This window comes from Cricetulus griseus, chromosome 5, assembly GCF_003668045.3.
Source record: "Cricetulus griseus strain 17A/GY chromosome 5, alternate assembly CriGri-PICRH-1.0, whole genome shotgun sequence".
NCBI classification, from domain to species: Eukaryota; Metazoa; Chordata; class Mammalia; order Rodentia; family Cricetidae; genus Cricetulus; species Cricetulus griseus.
In genome coordinates, this window is record NC_048598.1 from 180,649,678 (window position 1) to 180,670,039 (window position 20,362).

At 41.7% G+C, this 20,362-nt stretch overlaps 1 gene segment (V, D, J or C); it reads left to right on the plus strand.

Moving 5' to 3' along the window:
- Positions 1 to 20,362, plus strand: part of LOC103161202 — a 359,419-nt gene that overhangs the window by 218,888 nt on the left and 120,169 nt on the right. The window contains 1 exon segment of the C gene segment in view: positions 18,299 to 18,341. Within this exon segment, the coding sequence occupies positions 18,299 to 18,341 (43 nt within the window).

Genomic DNA, 20,362 nt, shown 5'->3' on the forward strand with positions numbered 1-20,362 from the left:
TACTCATCACAGGAAAAGTCCATCAAGATGAAGTCTCAATCCTGAACATCTATGCCACAAATATGAAGGCAGTCACATTTGTAAAAGAAACATAACTAAAGCTCAAACCACACATAAAACCACACACACTTATAGTAGGAGACTTCAACACCCCCCTTACGCCACGAGACAGGACCCGCAGACAGAAACTTAACAAAGAAACAAAGGATCTGACAGAAGTTATGACCCAACTGGGTTTAACAAATATCTATAGAACATTCCATCCAAACACAAAAGAATATACCTTCTTCTCAGCACCACATGGAACTTTCTCTAAAATTGACCACATAGTTGGCAGCAAAGCAAACCTCCACAGTTACAAAAGAATTGAAATAACCCCCTGTATCTTCTCAAATCACCACGCTTAAAAGCTAGAATTAAACAACAATACAAATTGCAGAAAACCTACATATTCGTGGAAAATGAATAACACCCTATTGCACCATTCCTGGGTTGAGGAAGAAATAAAAAAAGAAATTAAAGACTTCCTAGAATTTAATGAGAATGTAGACACAACATGCCCAAAATTAAGGGACACTCTAAAAGCAGTGCTAAGAGGAAAGATCATAGCACTAAGTGCCCACATGAAGAAACTGGAGAAAAGTCACACTAGAGAATTGACAGAACAACTGAAAGCTTTAGAGCAAAAAAGAAGCAAACACACCAAGGAGGCGTAGACGCCAGGAAATAATCAAAGTGAGGGCTGAAATCAATAAAGTGGAAACTGGAAAAACATTACAAAGAATCAATGAAACAAAGAGTTGGTTCTTTGAGAAGATCAACAAGATAGACAAACCTCTAGCCAAACTAACCAAAAGGCAGAGAGACAGCATGCTAATTAAAAAAATCAGAAACAAAAAGGGGGATATAATAACAGACACTGAGGAAATCCAGAGAATCTTCAGGTCATATTTTGAAAACCTGTACTCCACAAAACTCGAAAATCTAAAGGAAATGGACACCTTTCTGGATAAATATCACTTACCAAAATTAAACCAAGAACAGATAATCAGTTTAAATTGACCCATAACCCCTAATGAAATAGAAGCAGTCATCAAAAGCCTCCCAACCAAAAAAAGCCCAGGGCCAGATGGCTTCACTGCAGAATTCTATCAGAAATTCAAACAAGAGCTAATTCCAGTACTCCTCAAACTGTTCCACACAATAGAAGAAGAAGGGACATTGCCAAACTCTTTTACTAGCCTACAATCACTTTGAAACCAAAGCCACACAAAGATACAACTAAGAAAGAAAACTACAGACCCTCATGAACATTGATGCAAAAATACTCAATAAAATATTGGCGAATCGAATCCAAGAACACATCAGAAAAATCATCCACCATGATCAAGGAGGCTTCAAACCAGGGATGCAAGGATGGTTCAACATATGAAAATCCATCAATGTAATCCACTATATAAACAAACTGAAAAAGAAAAATGACATGATAATCTCACTAGATGCTGAAAAGGCCTTTTACAAAATCCAACATCCCCTCATGATAAAGATATTGGAGAGAACAGGAATAAAAGGAACATATCTAAACATGATAAACACAATATACACCAAACCAATAGCCAACATCAAACTAAATGGAGAGAAACTCAAAGCGTTTCCTCTAAAATTAGGAACAAGACAAGGCTGTCCACTCTCTCCATATCTCTTCAATATTGTACTTGAAGTTCTGGCTAGAGCAATAAGACAAGAAAAGGGGATCAAAGGGATACAAATTGGAAAGGAAGAAGTCAAACTTTCACTATTTGCAGACGACATGATAGTCTACATTAGTGACCCGAAAAACTCTACCAGGGAACTCCTACAGCTGATAAACACCTTCAGCAAGGTAGCAGGATACAAAATTAACTCAAAAAATCAGTAGCCCTACTGTATACAGATGATAAATCCAATGAGAAAGAAATCAGGGAGACATCACCCTTCACAATATCCACAAGCAACATAAAATATGTTGGGGTAACACTAACAAAAAAGTGAAAGACCTGTACAGTAAGAACTTTGAGTCTTTAAAGAATGAAATTAAAGAAGATACCAGAAAATGGAAAGATCTCCCATGCTCTTGGATAGGTAGAATCAACATAGTAAAAATGGCAATTTTTGGCAAAATTGCCAAAAGTAATCTACAGGTTCAATGCAATCCCCATCAAATTCCCAACATAGTTTTTCACAGACATTGAAAGAACAATACTCAACTTTATATGGAAAAATAAAAAACCCAGGATAGCCAAAACAACTCTGTACAATAAAGGATCTTCTGCCCGGGCGTTGGTGGCACAAGCCTTTAATTCCAGCACTTGGGAGGCAGAGGCAGGCGGATCTCTGTGAGTTCAAGGCCAGCCCGGTCTCCAGACAGAGTACCAGGATAGGCTCCAAAGCTACACAGAGAAACCCTGTCTCGAAAAAGCAAATATATATATAAAGGATCTTCTGGAGGCATCACCATCCCTGACTTCAAGCTCTATTATAGAGTTATAGTTCTGAAAACAGCTTGGTATTGGCACAAAAATAGACAGATAGACCAATGGAATCGAATTGAAAACCCTGATATTAACCCACACACCTACGAACACCTTATTTTTGACAAAGATGCTAAATCTATACAATGGAAAAAAGATAGCATCTTCAACAAATGATGCTGGCACAACTGGATTCGGACATGCAGAAGATTGCAGATAGATCCATACCTGTCACCATGCACAAAACTTAAGTGCAACGGATCAAAGATCTCACCATAAATCCAGCCACACTGAATCTTCTAGAAGAGAAACTGGGAGTTACCCTTGAATAAATTGGCACAGGAGACGGCTTCCTGAACCTTACACCAGTAGCACAGACACTGAGGTCTGCAATTAATAAATGGGACCTCCTGAAACTGAGAAGCTTCTGCAAGGAAAAGGACACAGTCAGTAAGACAAAACGACTGCCCACAAAATGGGAAAAGATCTTCACCAACCCCACATCTGACAGAGGGCTGATTTCCAAAATATACAAGGATCTCAAGAAGCTAGCCACCAAAACACCAAACAATGAAATTAAAAATAGAGGTGCAGAACTAAATAGAGAATTCTCAACAGAGGAATCTGAAATGGCTGAAAGACACTTAAGAAATTGCTCAAAATCATTGGCCATCAGAGAAATGCAACTCAAAACAACTCTGAGATACCACCTCACACCTGTCAGAATGGCTAAAATCAAAAATACCAATAACAATCTATGCTAGAGAGGATGTGGAGACAAAGGAACACTCTGCATTGCTGGTGGGAGTTCGAACTTGTAAGACCACTCTGGAAATCAGTATGGCGATTGCTCAGAAAAATGGGAATCAATCTACCTCAAGATCCAACCATTCCTCTCTTGGGTATATACCCAAATAATGCATGTTCATACAACAAGGACATATGTTCAACCATGTTCCTAGCAGCATTGTTTGTAATAGCCAGAACCTGGAAGTAACTTAGATGCGCCTCAATTGAAGAATGGATAGAGAAAATGTGGTACATTTATACAATAGAGTACTACTCAGCAGAAAAAAGAAATGGAATCTTGAAATTGGTAGACAAATGGATGGAACTAGAAGAAACCATCATGAGTGAGGTAACCCAGTCACAAAAAGACAAACATATGAGTGAGTATGTACTCATTCTTATATGAATTTTAGACATAGAGCAAAGGATTACCAGCCTATAATACTCTTCACCAAAGAAATTAGGAAATATGAATGACTCTAAGGGATAAATGAATGGACCCCAGAAATGGGAAGGGGCAGGAACTCCTGAGCTAATTGGGAGCATGAGGGTAGGGGAGAGGAAGCTGCCAGAATAAGAGCAGGAGAAGAGGAGTGGGGGAGGAGGAAATGGAGAAGAAATATTGAGTTGGGGAAAGAATAGAGGAGAGCAGGATGAGAGATACCATATTAGAGGGAGCCATGATAGGTCCAAGGAGAGATCTGGCACTAGGGAGATCTCCAGAGACCTACAAGGATGACACGAACTGACAATCCAGGCAATGGTGGAGAGAATAACCTAAATGCCCTTCCCCTAAAATGAGACTGATGACTACTTTTTATGCCATCCTAGAGCCCTCATCCAATGGCTGATAAAAGCAGAGTCAGACACCCACAGATATACACTGAACTGAACTCTGGAACTTAGTTGAAGAGAGGGAGGAATTAAGATCAAAGGGGTCAGTACCAGGTTGGAGAAACCAACAGAAACAGCTGGCCTGAACAAGGGGGAGCACATGGACCCCAGATGCTGTCTGGGAGGCCAGTATAGGACTGATCCAGACCCCTGAACATGGATGTCAATGAGGAGGCCTCTGCCCTCCAGGGGGCCCCTTGTAGTGGATTAGTATTTTTCCCTGGTGTAAGAAGAGACTTTGAGAGCCCATCCCACGTGAAGGGATGACTCTTGCCCTGTACACATGGGGAAGGGCCCAGGCCCAGCCCAGGATAACGTGGTGGACTTTGCGGAGCCCCCTTTGAGGGCCCTACCCTGCCTGGAGAGTGGAAGGTAGATGGGGTGGGGGTAGGTCAGGGTGGGGAGGAGGGATGGGGGTGAGGGGAGGGAGAGGGAGAAAGGATTGACATGTGAAACAAGCTTGTTCCTAATTTGAACTAATAAATTTTTTTAAAAAAAAAAATTAAGTAAATAAATAAATAAACCAAAAAGTGGCTCGGCAGAGGCACATCTACACACTTACGAAAAGATTATCCCACAACATTTCCCTTTTTTGTTTTAGTTAAAAAAAAAAGATGGTTTTTAGCTCTAACACGGTAAAACTATATATAATAAGAACAATTATCAGGTTAAAAATTACATTAACCATATCCAGTTCATTTGTATTTAGCAACATTGGAGAAAATATTCTATTATTTATTCTAACTTGGTGAGTTCAAAGTTTTATACCTAACCACTTTCTATTATAAATTGTATTACCAACCTAAAAATATCTTTTAGACCTTAAACATTTTCTCAAATAAACAACTTAAGCTTTTCGGACTCTTGACCTTTATAAACTTACATCTCTTTTATGAGTTTCTTTTCTGAATTTAGTTGTAAGAAAGCTGTAAGACCACTACTAATTTAGTCTTCACCCCCATCAGAGACCCAAGAAGGATAAAATATTAACTGAGTAAACAGGAAGTGTAGAGCAAATAACTTCCTAAACTGTAGAATTGACAGAGACAGTTGGATGCCTTGACAGTCACCCAAGGTTCTGCTCCAATTTTGGAGGATCTATCTTCAGCTTACAGGCCTAGAATATATGACAGATTTTTCTGGGAAGCAGGAATTTTGAAAGACTGGCCTACCTTGTCTCAGCAAATTTTGGCAGTCTACTTCCTGTGTGTCCATACTGCTTGTCCAATTTGGACAGCATACTCTCAGAAGTCAAAGCAGAGGCAGATTCTTGCCCAGATTCTTGCTCATATTGAAAGCAAACTCCATATGGAGGTTCTTTGATGTCCATCATCTTTTCTGAAGTAGATTGATGCTGCCAGGAGCAGAAGTGTCACAGTGTCATGAAAAGCCTTATGTTATTAACACATTTTAAATTCCATGTTCTGTATATCTCTGAAGTGTTTGAAGGCCACCTCTCTATCAGTTTAACCTTGAAAGTATACCTAATATAACTACAAGTTTGATTGTTATAGATGACTAACTACTAACCTGCATTTCTTAATTGTTAACTGTTTATGATAATATTTTTCAAGGAGTAGAACTTCACATACATTTTTAAATGAGTTGCATGGGTACAGTACCTTAAACAAGAGTAGATATAGAGACACATATACATGGTATGTTATAACAAAAGTAGCCTTAAACTGGACATTGGTGGTGCATGCCTTGAATCCCAGCACTTGGGAGGCAGAGGCAGATGGATCTCTGTGAGTTCGAGGCCAGCCTGGTCTACAGAGTGAGTTCCAGTACAGTCAGGACTGTTACACAAAGAAATCCTGTATCAGAAAAAAATAGCAGCAATGAACATATATGAGCAAGTGTGCCTGTTGTAGGATGTAGAGTCCTTTGGGCATATGTTCAACAGCAGTGTAGTTGGATCTTGAGGTAGATTTATTCCCAGGTTCCTGAGGAAGTGCCACACCAGTAATGAATGGGTGAGTTCCCCTTATGCCACGTCCTCAGCAGCAGGAGCTGTGATTTCTTTTATTGATCTTGGCCATTCCGACCAGGGTAAGATGGAATCTCAAAGTAGTTTTGATTTGCATTTCCCCGAAGACTAAGAATGCTGAACATTTCTTTGAGTGTTTCTCAGCCATTTGTGTTTTGAAAACTCTGTTAGTTCTAGACCCCATTTTTAATTTGGGGTGGTTTTTCTATGTCCATTTTTTGTTGTTGTTGTTGTTGCTGCTTCTGCTGCTGCTATTTAGTTCTATCATGTGTGTAAATGGTAGCAATATTTTCCCACTATATAGTCTGAAGCTTTGTCCAAATGATGGTGTCCCTTGCCTTACAGAAGCTTTTCAGTTCATGAGGTCCCTTTTACTAATCATTGATCTTAGTGCCTGTTCCATCAGTGTCCTTATTCCTGTGCCAATAAGTTCAAAACTGTTCCACACTTTCTTTTCTAGACGATCCTGTGTGTCTAGTTTTATGTTGAGATGGTTGATCCATTTGGAACTGAGTTTGTGCTGTGTAATAAGTATGGGTCTATCTACATAATTCTACATGCAAACATCTTCCATAGACCACGCCAGTCAGGTATGTAGGTCCCTGGGATGAGGGTCCTCAAAGACTAGGTGGGTAAGGATTTGGCGGTGACAAACAGAAACAAACACAGAGGCAGTTTGAATCTAAGTATATTTTGCAGCTTTCAAGCAAGGCTTTTTATAATAAAACAAATATCTTCCCAGAGTTTGTATTTGGTGAAGCAATACCCAGATAGAACAAATGACATCATTGTTACCAGGCATAGTGGAACCCAGAATCATCCAAGGCTAACCAAAACAATGAATCAGAAAATCATCCAAGCCTAACCAAAGCTAACTGCCTATTTCTTAGATCAGGTTAATAAATCTTTATGGTCAGTTATTGTTTAACTGTTTACGTATTTGTTTATTTGTTTACTTAGCTCTTGGGAGTCTTTGAAATATTGAGCTATTTTGACTCTTTCTTATTAAAAAGCTTTCTTTACCAAACATTTAAGCCCATTCTCGATGACAGCTATATGTACAGCTATATGAAATGTTATTGTTGTGAAAGTTTTTATCTTAATACTATATTTACTTATATGAATTAAAAAGTGCTGGTCTTCCTGGGGACGAGGTCATGGCCAGAGACCCCATCTCAAGGGATGATTTCTCATTTATTTCTTTTGTTTAGAATGTCAGTGTAGGCTTTCAGGAACATTTCATTATGAAAAAATAGTAGAAGACTAGAAATTGCCTTGAGAACTACTACTCAATATTTTTGTCTGGCTGAGAGTCCCACAACCGTTTCCAGGAGACCTCCTTCTTTTGAAGTTATCGCCTTAGTCTGTGAAACTTGTCACACAGAATCTACTGGATTTGGTGTGGCAAACATCCATCCATTTTGATCAGCATCATTTGCTGAAGAAGCTGTCATTTTTCCAGTGTGTATCGCTGACTTCTTTATCAAAAATCAGGTGTTCATAAGTGTGTAGGTTTATGTCTTGGTCTTCGATTTAATTTTATTGATCAATGTGTCTGTATTTAGGCCATCATCCTGATGTTTTTATTACTGTAACTTTGTAGTACAACTTGAAAGCAGGGATGGCGGTACCTGGCACAGTTCTTTTCTGTGTTCCCATATGAAGCTATTAATTGTCCTTTCAATGTCCATGAAGAATTGTTTTGGAATTTTGATGGCAATTTCATTGAATCTGTAGATTGTTTTTGGCAGGATGGCCATTTTCCAACTTCTGGTATCTTTTTCAATTTCCTTCTTCAGTGTCTTAAAATTTTTATTATACAGGCCTTTCACTTGCTTGGTTACAGCTATCCCAAGATATTTTTGAGGCAAATGTGAAAGGTATTATTTATAATTTCTTTCTCAAACTGTCCATACCAATTTTTGTGCATTCGTCTTATATCTTACTACTTTACTGAAAGTGTTTATCAACTGTAGAAGTTTCATGGTAGAGTTCTTAGGATCTTCTGTATATGAAAAACATATCATTTGCATCCCCCATGGAAGGCATCACTCTCCCTGGGGCGTGGATGGGGGTGGGATGGGGGATTATTGGGGGGCATGGGAGGATGGGAGGGAGAGGGAGCTAGAATTGATGTGTAAAATAAGATTGCTTCTAATTTAAAGAAAAGAAAGAAAGAAAAATATCATCTGCAGATAAAGATATGTTGACATCTTCCTTTCTTATTTGTATTTCCTTGGTTGTATTGCTCTAGCTAAGACTTCAAGTACCATATTGACTATGTATGGATAGAGTAGACAACCTTGTCTTGTTCCTGATTTTATTTGAAATTCTTTGAGTTTCTCTCCATTTAAGTTGCTGTTGGCTGTGAGCTGTAAGTGATTTTTATTATGTTGAGGTATGTCTCTTGTATGCCTAGTGTCTCTAGGTTTTTAATCATGAAAGGGTTTTGATTTTGTCTATGGCCTTTTCTTAATCTAATGAGATGATCATGTGTTTCATATTTCATAATATTTTTATTATATGATGGATTGCATTTACTGACTTACATAAGTTGAAGCATCCCTGTATCTCTAGGGTGAAGCCTGCTTGAGCATAGTGGATGACCCTTTTGATGTGCTCTTGTGTTTGGTGTGAGAGTTTTTGTATCTATGTTCATAAGGGAAATTGGTCTGTAATTTTCTTTCTTTGTTGGGTCTTTATGTGGTGCAGGTATGGGGTTACTGTGGTCTCATAAAATTAATTGGGCAATGTTCCTTCTGTTTCTATTTTGTGGGATAATTTGAGGAGTATCGGTATTAACTCTTCTTTGAAAGTCTGGTAGAGTTCTGCACTAAAACTATCTGTCCCTCTTTTCAGTTGGGAGACTTCTCTTTTTTATAATAACTTTTTTACTTTTTACATATCAATCCCAGTTCTCTCTCCCTCCCCTCATCCCATTCCCCCACTTCCCCCCATCCCACCCCCATACACTCCTCAGAGAGGGTATGGGGAGTCAGTGAAGTCTGTTCCATCACCATGATGAGGTCTGACCAAGGCCCTCACTCTTGTCTAAGCTCAGCAAGGTATCTCTCCATAACAAATGGACTCCAAAAAGCCAGTTCATGTACTAGGCATAGATCCTGGACCTACTGCCAGTGGCTTCATAGACTGCCTAATCCACCATCACCTGAATTCAGAGGGTCTAGTTTGGTCCTATGCAGGTTCTGTGGCTGTCAGTCTGAAGTCAGTGAGCTTTCATTAGCTCGGGTCAGTTGCTTCTGTGGGTTTCCCCATCATGGTCTTGAGTCCTTTGCTCATATTATCACTCCTCTCTCTCTTTGACTCAGTTGGCAGACTTCTAATGACTGCTTTTGTTTCAGGAGGGATTATATGTCTGTTTAAATTGCTAATCTCATCTTGATTTAACTTGGGCAAGTGGTTCCTATAGAGAAAATTATCTATTAGTATGATATATCTCCAATTTTTATGTAGGCACTTACCTCTTGCCCCTTAGAATAGCCTTCATGGTATTTCATGTTTGGACGCATTGTATATTCAATTCCAAAAAGTCTTTAATTTCTTAATTTCTGTCTTGACCATTTTTTTCTTTCAGTAGAGAGTTGTTCCCTTTCCATAGGTTTGTAAGCTTTCTGTTGTTGATATCAAGCTTTAATCTGTGGTGGTCAGACAAGATGCAGGGTGTTGTTTCAACTTTCTTGTGTCTCTTGAGACTTGCTTTGGATCTGAGCATGTGGTCAGTTCTGGAGAGAAGTTCCATAAGGTACTGAGAACAAGGTGTCTTCTTTTGTGTTGGGGAAAATTTTTTGTGAATATTTGTTAGGTCCATTTGGTTGATAATGTCAGTTATCTCCAGCATTTCTCTGTTTAGTTTTTGTCTGGATGACCTGTCTATTGTCAAGGATGGGGTACTGAAATCTCCTACTATCAGTGTGTGAGAGCCAATATGTGATTTTAGCTGTAGTGCTGTTTCTTCTATGAACTCAGGTGCTCTTGTGCTTGTTGCATAGATGTTTGGAACTGCAGTATCTTTTTGGTGGGTTTTTCCTTTGATGACCATGTAGTCTCCTTCCCTCTCTTTTGATTAGTTTTGGTTTGGAGTCTATTTGTGAGATATTAAAACGACTACAATTGCTTGTTTCTTGGGTCCATTTGCTTGCAGTATTTTTTCCATCCTTTTACACTGAGGTGATGTTTATCCATGAAGTAAGGTATGTTTCTTGGATTCAGTAGAAAGATGGATCCTGTTTTCTAATGCAATATGCTAGTTTATGTCTTTTTACTGAGTAATTGAGACTACTAATGTTGAGAATTATGTTTATTGATTCTTGTTATTTTGTTGTTATGCTCTGGGCTTTTGATTTGCTTGTACGAGACTATTTATTCCTTGTGTTTTCTTGGGTGTAGCTATCCTCTTCAAGTTGAACTTTTCCTTCTAGCACACTCCGTATAGCCGGATTCATATATAGATACTGCTTAATTTGGTTTAACCCTGGAATGTTTTTCTTTTTCTATATATTATGATTAATAGTTTTGTTGGTTATAATAGTCTGAGCTGGCATCTACAGTTAAGAGTTTGTAGAACATCTATCCTTGCCCTTTTGGCTTTTAGAGTCTCCACTAAAAATAGCTAATTCTCATAGGTCTGTCTTTATATGTTACTTGATCTTTTCCTCTTACAGCTTTTAATATCCTTTTTTGGTTCTGTGCATTTAATGTATTGATTATTATCTGTCATGGAAAATTTCTTTTCTGGTCCTGTCTATTTGGTATTCTATATGCGTCTTGGACCTGATAGATACCTTGTTCTTTAAGGGAAATTTTCTTCTGATTTTGTTGAAGGTATTTTCTGTGCTTTTGATCTGGATTTCTTCTGCCTCCTCTATTCCTATTACTCATAGATTTTGTCTTTTCATAGTGTCCCAGATTTCCTGGATATGTTGTGCCTAGATGTTTGTAGATTTGCCATTTTCTTTGACTAAAGTAATCATTTTCTTCTACCTTGTCTTCAATGCCCAAGATTTCCTCTTGCATTCTTCTGCTCTTGGTGAGGCTTAACTTTCAGATATTTGTTTTACCTCCTCATTTTTTTCATTTCCAGTTTTATCTCAGTTTGGGTTTTCATGTTTTTTGTCTTTTGTCTTTTAATTTAATTAGTGCTGCCCATATACTCATAAGGGTAGGGCTGTCTATCTGTGGTGGTCAGACAAGATGCAGGGTGTTGTTTCAACTTTCTTGTGTCTCTTGAGACTTGCTTTGGATCTGAGCATGTGGTCAGTTCTGGAGAGAAGTTCCATAAGGTACTGAGAACAAGGTGTCTTCTTTTGTGTTGGGGAAAATTTTTTGTGAATATTTGTTAGGTCCATTTGGTTGATAATGTCAGTTATCTCCAGCATTTCTCTGTTTAGTTTTTGTCTGGATGACCTGTCTATTGTCAAGGATGGGGTACTGAAATCTCCTACTATCAGTGTGTGAGAGCCAATATGTGATTTTAGCTGTAGTGCTGTTTCTTCTATGAACTCAGGTGCTCTTGTGCTTGTTGCATAGATGTTTGGAACTGCAGTATCTTTTTGGTGGGTTTTTCCTTTGATGACCATGTAGTCTCCTTCCCTCTCTTTTGATTAGTTTTGGTTTGGAGTCTATTTGTGAGATATTAAAACGACTACAATTGCTTGTTTCTTGGGTCCATTTGCTTGCAGTATTTTTTCCATCCTTTTACACTGAGGTGATGTTTATCCATGAAGTAAGGTATGTTTCTTGGATTCAGTAGAAAGATGGATCCTGTTTTCTAATGCAATATGCTAGTTTATGTCTTTTTACTGAGTAATTGAGACTACTAATGTTGAGAATTATGTTTATTGATTCTTGTTATTTTGTTGTTATGCTCTGGGCTTTTGATTTGCTTGTACGAGACTATTTATTCCTTGTGTTTTCTTGGGTGTAGCTATCCTCTTCAAGTTGAACTTTTCCTTCTAGCACACTCCGTATAGCCGGATTCATATATAGATACTGCTTAATTTGGTTTAACCCTGGAATGTTTTTCTTTTTCTATATATTATGATTAATAGTTTTGTTGGTTATAATAGTCTGAGCTGGCATCTACAGTTAAGAGTTTGTAGAACATCTATCCTTGCCCTTTTGGCTTTTAGAGTCTCCACTAAAAATAGCTAATTCTCATAGGTCTGTCTTTATATGTTACTTGATCTTTTCCTCTTACAGCTTTTAATATCCTTTTTTGGTTCTGTGCATTTAATGTATTGATTATTATCTGTCATGGAAAATTTCTTTTCTGGTCCTGTCTATTTGGTATTCTATATGCGTCTTGGACCTGATAGATACCTTGTTCTTTAAGGGAAATTTTCTTCTGATTTTGTTGAAGGTATTTTCTGTGCTTTTGATCTGGATTTCTTCTGCCTCCTCTATTCCTATTACTCATAGATTTTGTCTTTTCATAGTGTCCCAGATTTCCTGGATATGTTGTGCCTAGATGTTTGTAGATTTGCCATTTTCTTTGACTAAAGTAATCATTTTCTTCTACCTTGTCTTCAATGCCCAAGATTTCCTCTTGCATTCTTCTGCTCTTGGTGAGGCTTAACTTTCAGATATTTGTTTTACCTCCTCATTTTTTTCATTTCCAGTTTTATCTCAGTTTGGGTTTTCATGTTTTTTGTCTTTTGTCTTTTAATTTAATTAGTGCTGCCCATATACTCATAAGGGTAGGGCTGTCTACTGGAGCATGAAAGTCATATCAGGAAACAAAAGCTCAAGGAAGAATGGTTTTCCCTCTCCATCAACTATCCATTGCCAAAGGCTCCTCAGTAAGGGCCTGGATATCAGCCACCCTATTTATGCTGGAATTTTGGCTGGTTTGATCTTGTACAGGCAACCACAATTGCTGTGAATTCGTGACTGAGACAGCCATGTTATGGCCAGAAGCTAGCATTTCACAGCTCTCATCCGCATCCTCTGTCTCTTACCTTCTTTCTGCCTCCTCTTCTACAATGCCCCCTGAACTTTGGTGGGTTACTGCAGACGTCCAGTTTAGGGGTAAAACTTGGTCTCCTAGTCTCATCACTGACCAGCTGTGCTTCTCTCTGACGACTGCTCCCTTCTGAAAAAGAAAGCCTCTTTGCTCAAGGTTGAGAGCAGCCTGGGTCTATTATTTGTAATAGCCAGAACCTGGAGGCAACCTAGATGCCCCTCAACTGAAGAATGGATAGAGAAAATGTGGTGCATTTACACAATGGAGTACTACTCAGTGGGGAAAAATGCAATCTTGAAATTCACAGGCAAATGGATGGAACTGGAAGAAACCATCCTGAGTGAGGTAACCCAGTCACAAAAAGACAAACATGTTATGTACTCACCCATACATGGTTTTTGGACATAGATCAAAGAATTACCAGTCTACAATCCACACTACCAGAGAAGCTAGGAAGAGAAGGGGAAAGGGACAAGATCTCCTGAGCAAATTGGGAGCATGGGGGAGAATTGAGGGAGTTAGGAGAAAGATAAGAGGAGAAGAGGATGGGAGAGGAGGACATGAGGGAGCAGGAACATTGAGTCAGGGGAAGAATAGAGGAAAGAAAGAATAGAGATACCATAATAGAGGGAGCCATTAGAGGTTTGAGGAGAGATCTGGCATTAGGGAGATTTCCCAAGATCTATAAGGACGACCCCAACTAAGAATCTAAGCAATAGTCTAGAGGCTACCTTAAATGCCTTTCCCTGATAATGAGATTGGTGACTACCTATACACCATCCTAGAGCCTTCATCCAGTAGCTGATGGAAGCAGAAACAGAAACCTGCAGCTAAACACTGGGCTGAACTCCTGGAATCCAATTACAGAGAGGGAGCAGTGATGAGCAAAGGGGTCAAGATCAGGTTAGAGAAACCCACAGAAACAGCTGACCTGAACAAGGGGAACTCATGGACCAGCATAGGTCCAACCCAGGCCCCCTGAACGTGGGTGTCAGTTAGGAGGCCTGGGCAATCTATGGGGCCTCTGGTAGTGGATCAGTATTTATCCCTAGTATACTAATGGACTTTGGGGTCCCATTCCACATAGAGAGATACTATCTCAGTCTAGACTCATGAGGGAGGGCCTAAGCCCTGCTCCAAATGATATGACAGACTTTGAAGATTCCCCCATGGAAGGCTTCACCTTCCCTAGGGAGCAGAAGGGGGATGGGATAGGGGGTTGGTGGGGAGCAGTGGAGGAGGTGGGGGAGAGAAAACTGGGATTTCTACTTCTGGTGTTTCCCTTCTGGAGTGAAGTACCCAGGCAGTGGTGTCCTCAAAACCATGGAGAACACCTCTCCAGAGCAGAGGCAGACCGAAGTCAAACCTAGAGAGAATTCACTCTCACATGCTTGGACATCAGGAGTATTCCTGTTCCAACTGCCTAGTCCACTGCTGATGGGGGAAGTCCTTCTGTATATATGTTTGTCTTATTTGGTTGATAAATAAATCACTATTGGCCCATAGGAAAGCAAGATAGGTGGGGCTATGAGTCGAGGAGGATTCTGGGAAATGTAGTAAAGACAGGAGTTGCCATGTTATCGCCAGGAAGAGAGGACGCATGCCACCAGCATCATCAGTAAGATAAGTCCTTATAAAATATATAGATTAGTAGTTATAGTTGATAATATTAAGACTGAGCTAGCATATGAGAAATCCTAGTCATTGGCCAGCAGCATTGTACCTAATATTAATCTCTGTGTGTTATTTTGGGGGTCCTAACATGGCAACGGAACTCAGGTGGCTGGTGGAAAGAGTTATCCTTACACTCTGTAGTACTAGGCCCTAGGAAAATACTGCCAAAGCCAGTCCAGCACACCAAGGCTCAGGGGCCTCACCTTCAGGACCTGGACCCTCAGTTAAGCTTGTCAGCTGCCATTGTCTCTTGAGCACATGCCAACCATCATGTCTGACAACTCCTGTACCAGAAATCTTGATCCAGAAGTTTAGTGATGGAGTTAAAGCTGCTTCTAATCATCTTTGAAGCCCATCTCTGAAGCTCTTACCTCTATATCCCACAGGGGTATCCACAGTTCACCAACTGCTCTCACCAGTTCTACAAGGGACCTGCTCTGACTCATATATGAGATGAATGTCCAGAGTGATTTTTCCACCTACTTGAGTGTCCAGTCCTCAGCTGAGCTCTGGTCCCATTCGGCATAATGAAGTCAAGAGCTAGGTACTTGGGACAGAATCTGTTAAGGGATGAAGTTCAACAGGCAGGGTAGGACAGGGTGAAACATGTCAGGACAGAGTCAGACAGGACAAGGCCAGGCAAGGTAGGGTACCTGGGATAGGGTCCCAGAAGACTCCAGCTGTGGGACAGATGCTAGAAGACCAACTCATCCCTGGCCAGTGGGCCCAACCCTGACCATCTCAATGTACAGATCCAGGCTCTTTCCAGGGTACATGTCTGCAACACTGTAATGGCTAATCCTGGTTATCAACTTGACACACTTGGAAAGATAAAACCTCAGTTAAGGTGTTGATGCAATTATTGCCTGTATGTATTGTATATACTTATTGTAGTTGTATATAGTTTTCCTTATGTTAGCTGTATTTTCTTTTTGTATTAGACAAAAAGGGTAATTGTGGTGATTTGTTAAAGCGTGCCTGAGGATTCAGAAAGCAAAGTCAGTCACAAGCCATAGAAGCCAGGCACACACCTTTAATCCTGGGATTCAGGATTAAGAAGTAGATGGATCTCTGTTAGTGTAAGACCACACTGACTACACGAAATGGATCCAGTGCTAAGAGAAACAGCTCACACAAAGATGATCCCAGCACTTGGTGTCACAGGCCTCTAATCCCAGCACTAGAGAAGTATAAAAGGTAGGATCAGGGTCTTCAGTTGGCTCAGTCTCAGGATTCTCTCCAGCCACACTGAGGAGAGGCACAAGTCTGAGACTTGATGAAGATCTCGTGCATAAATCAGCCCTTTCAGCCTGAGCTAGAGGTGAGAGCTTGAAGCTTGAGCCTCAGTATCAGCCTCTGGGTCTTTTAAGTTTTGCACCACATTAAGGAGTTGCCTGCATCAAATCGGCCTATGGGCACATCTGTGGGCCTTTTTCTTGACTGATAACTATTGTAAGAAGACCACGCCCGCTGTGGGTGGTGCCATCCATGACCCCTATACACCCGCTGCTGACCTGTAGGACCCAGCTCCGAACAAACTCACATAGGTAAATATAGACTCTTCCCTATCTTGACTTCTCTGACACCTCCAGGGTCAGGAGAAGTCCACTGGCAAAAAACAAAAAAAAATTAAAAACAAAAAACCTTTCTCTTGGAGCACTGAACTGCTGTCCTGTACCACCCAAGACAGCTAAGACCCCTTGCTGAGAGCCAGAAGCTCTGGTGGAGACCAGGAGGGGACACATCCTCCCTGGGCATGGGTGTCACAGCACCAGCAATGCCACCCCTTAGGACCATTGGGAAGACACTTTAGACTTTAATTTAGGTCACTTTCCTATTGTACAAATGGAACTAGAAAGTGAAGAACAGCCTGAGTGCCTGACAGGCAACCAAGTGCATTGCAGAGGTACCCAGTCGTGGATCAAGTACCTCTGGGGGACTGCCAGGGAGGGGCACTGCCCCCCAGCACCATCACAGACCTTTCCCCGTGAATGATAAAAGCAACTCAAATACAGATGAGTGAGAGATGAAGGTGGTCCTACCTCACGCCTGCTCTTACTTTAAAGAGAAGGAAAGCCCCCACGGATTCCAGAACTTTAGCAATTATTTTGAGAAAAATCAATGGTCCTTGACCAAGAGTTTGGGGCTGTTTGGGGCTCAGGATATCCATACTCTGTGGCTAGTGTGAGGTTTGAGTGTCAGGGTCCCTGTGGTCTGTGCCTGGGGCAAGGTTTTGGCTGAGCAAAGAACCACAGTGCTAACTGGGACCACAGTGACTTGCAGTTCAACAAAAACCTTCTGTTTGGAGCTTCCCAGGAACAGCCAGAGAGCTTGAGAAAGCTGAGGGAGAAAAGAGTGGGTCTGAGAAGAAGGGTAACTTTCTGGAAGGCAGGGGACAATTCGGAGGGAGAGAGAGTTACTATGGACAGGTCGTGGGCTCCTAGATGGGGAAAGCATGGAAAAACACAGACAGCAGAAGTGTGCAGTGCCCTGCCAAGGACTAATGAGAGTATCCCAGGCCAGAGCTAGGCAGGTGGGGGTTGCTAAGAGCACAGAGTAGGTGTGGCTTCCTCACTCCTTCCTTTGTTCCTTCTTCTCTTCCCTCTTTACAGGGTCTCACTATGCTAGCCCGATCCAGCCTGAAAGATACCAGCCTACAAGCATGACCCACCCAGCTGAGCTAGGGTGAAGAATCCTCCAAACAGCTAAGTTGCTGGGCCTTAGAGCCTCCCCTGTACCCCCTCCCAGGACCACAAGTGACTTTGGGTTGGGTTTTTTAAGGCCCTGGATATAGGGCTACCTCACTGTGCCTACGCTTACTTTGATGTCTGGGGCCAGGGGACCCTGGTCACCGTCTCCTCAGGTAAGTAACTCATCTGGGAACTGTGGGACACCAAGTCAGGCTGTGGTGAGGGTTTTAGTATAGGGACAGAGGCAGAACAGAGGCTGTGCTACTGGTACTTCGATCTCTGGGGCCAGGGGACCCCGGTCACCGTCTCCTCAGGTAAGATCTCTGTTGGCTCCCACCTCCTCTGACTGGCCTCCAGCCAAGTCTCTTGGCTCTCTAGATGGTCTGTGTCAGTTCCAATAGGGGGGTCAGGTTTTTGTTTGGACAGCAGTAGGGACTGTGTCCCTGTGCAATGCTTTTGATATTTGGGGCCAAGGGACCCTGGTCACCGTCTCCTCAGGTAAGCTGGCTTTCCTTCTGCATCCTCCACTCCAAATCTGGGAAAGATATTCCTAGGTGTCCCCAGTTTGGGCCATCGGCAGACGCTGCATAGTGCAGAAGTTGTTGTGTAAGGATGGAGTCTTGGCTCCCAGAATAAGAGGCAGGCGGCAGAGGCTGCAACCTGCAAGGCAGTGACAGCCATAGGAAACAGACTTTTATGTTGTTTGGCTGGATGGATAGGGTACGGGTTTTTGTACATCCATTAACGGGGCTTGAGACAGTGTGACTACTTTGATTACTGGGGCCAAGGAACCATGGTCACCGTCTCCTCAGGTGAGTCCTTCCAACCCCTCTCTTCTACTCAGCTCAGACAGATTTTACTGTATTTGTGGGGTAAAATGAGTGTATCTCAGTTTTGGGTCATGAAGGACCAAGGGACAACCTGGGAGTCAGGAAAGGGTCTTCATGGCCCCTGGCTGACACAGACAGACACCCTCAGCTCCCAGACTTTACAGCCAGGGGTCCATGGGGATCCTGGCCACCCTTGCCGCTAGGGTCCCCTTATCCCCACTATTCTTGTCCCTCACTGGGTTCTGTCTGAGATGATACTGGGGTGCAGCCAAGGGCCATTTATTGTTTGGGATCTTAGCATGGTTGTCACAATGTGACAGCTGGTTTACCTACTGGGGCCAGGGGACTCTGGTCACCGTCTCTTTAGGTGAGTCTTACCTTCTCCCATTCTAGATGCACTTGGAGACTCTGAGCATTCAGGACCAAGATGCCCTATAAAGGGGAACTGAGATTCAATGTATTTGCCCCAAAATTTAGACACAGGGGTCTAGGTCAGGGCTGTCTACCCCCTGATCTGTGGTGATGATGGGACTGAGGTATAATGAAGGGTGTGCCAAAAGCGAGGCTTGAAGTCTGGGGCAGGCTCCCATCTGGATTCCTCAGACTCTGGTGTGAGTTAGGAGCTGTCAGTTAATGGTGAAAAGCCCAGGGTCAGTGGCTGTCTGGTCTCTCAGAGGTGAGGCTGGAACATGGGTCACCTTGAAGACTAAAGAGAGGTCCATGGACTTTTGCCCAGGCAAGGAATGGGGTGTTGGGACAAGGACTTGAACAATTGGTCCTTGCGGGGTGCCAGGAGTCAGTATAGTGCCTGAGTTGCCCAGGGGTGACTCTAGTCAGGCTCGGGGGTTTTTTGTGCAGTATCTATGGAAATTTCACCATTGTGATTACTATGCTATGGACTACTGGGGTCAAGGGACCCAAGTCACTGTCTCCTCAGGTAAGAATGACCTCTCTGAACCTTCATTTTTAAACTTTGCCTATGGAGTTTTCTGAGCATTGCAGACTAGTCCTGGAGATTTGTCCCTGAGGGAACATGGGTGGCTGGTGGGGTAAAGTTGGGGATAGGGCTCTCAGAGCCTTGAGGATATTTCCATACCTTTGAAAAACTATTAGGGAAGGACTTGTCAGATGGTATTGGGGGAGACAGACCCTGGATGACAGGGCAAGGGACTTGAGGGCCTCGTTTGAATGAGATGCTAAAAAGACCAACTTCTGGAGGGATAGTTTGTACTATGGTGGGAGATGTTCAGTTTTTGGAGTCAAGAAATGTCCTTCAGGGCCAGGTTGGTATCAGCATTTGTGCAGTGGCAGCCTGCACAGGCACAAAGAGTGGAGTAGAGCACGTTCTTTAGATTTGCGAGGAAAGTTCTGCACTTAATTGTTTGAAACTTTGTTGTCGGGACGAGAACTGTCTGAGTGAGTGAATCAAGCAAGGAAGGCAACTAGCCATTGTCTTAGAGAGAAATAATGGACTCACCTCAGAAAGACAGCCGCTACCTAAAGGAGTATGGAGGGGGGCTGCCTACAGAAGTCCAGCATTCCAAAAAAAAAAAAGAAAAAGAAAGAAAGAAGGGTGCTTATGGAATATTGGAAGGTATTATTTCTATCCTTAATGTGGCTCCTGAGAAAAATAGCTAGAACACTGTGACTTAAAAATGTGAGAGATTTTTCAAGTATTCATTTTTTTTAAATGTCCAAGTATCAAAAATTCTAGTCACTCAAATTGAAGTCATTTTGGTCTAGAATTGGCATTCCTGAAAGTTCAGCTGAAGAATGGAGACACAGATCTGTCACACCCTATTCAGAACTGATTTTTAATAATAACAAATTCAGTTTAAAATGTTTTTAAATGAATTGGGCAAAGCTGAGATGGAATTAAAAGATGGCTGACTAGGACCAGGACACCTGCTACAGCTGGCAGGAAGCAGGTCATAAGGCAAGGCTATTTTGGGGAGGAAAAATAAAGCCACGAGGTAAATTTCTAGCTGTGGTTTGAAGAGGTA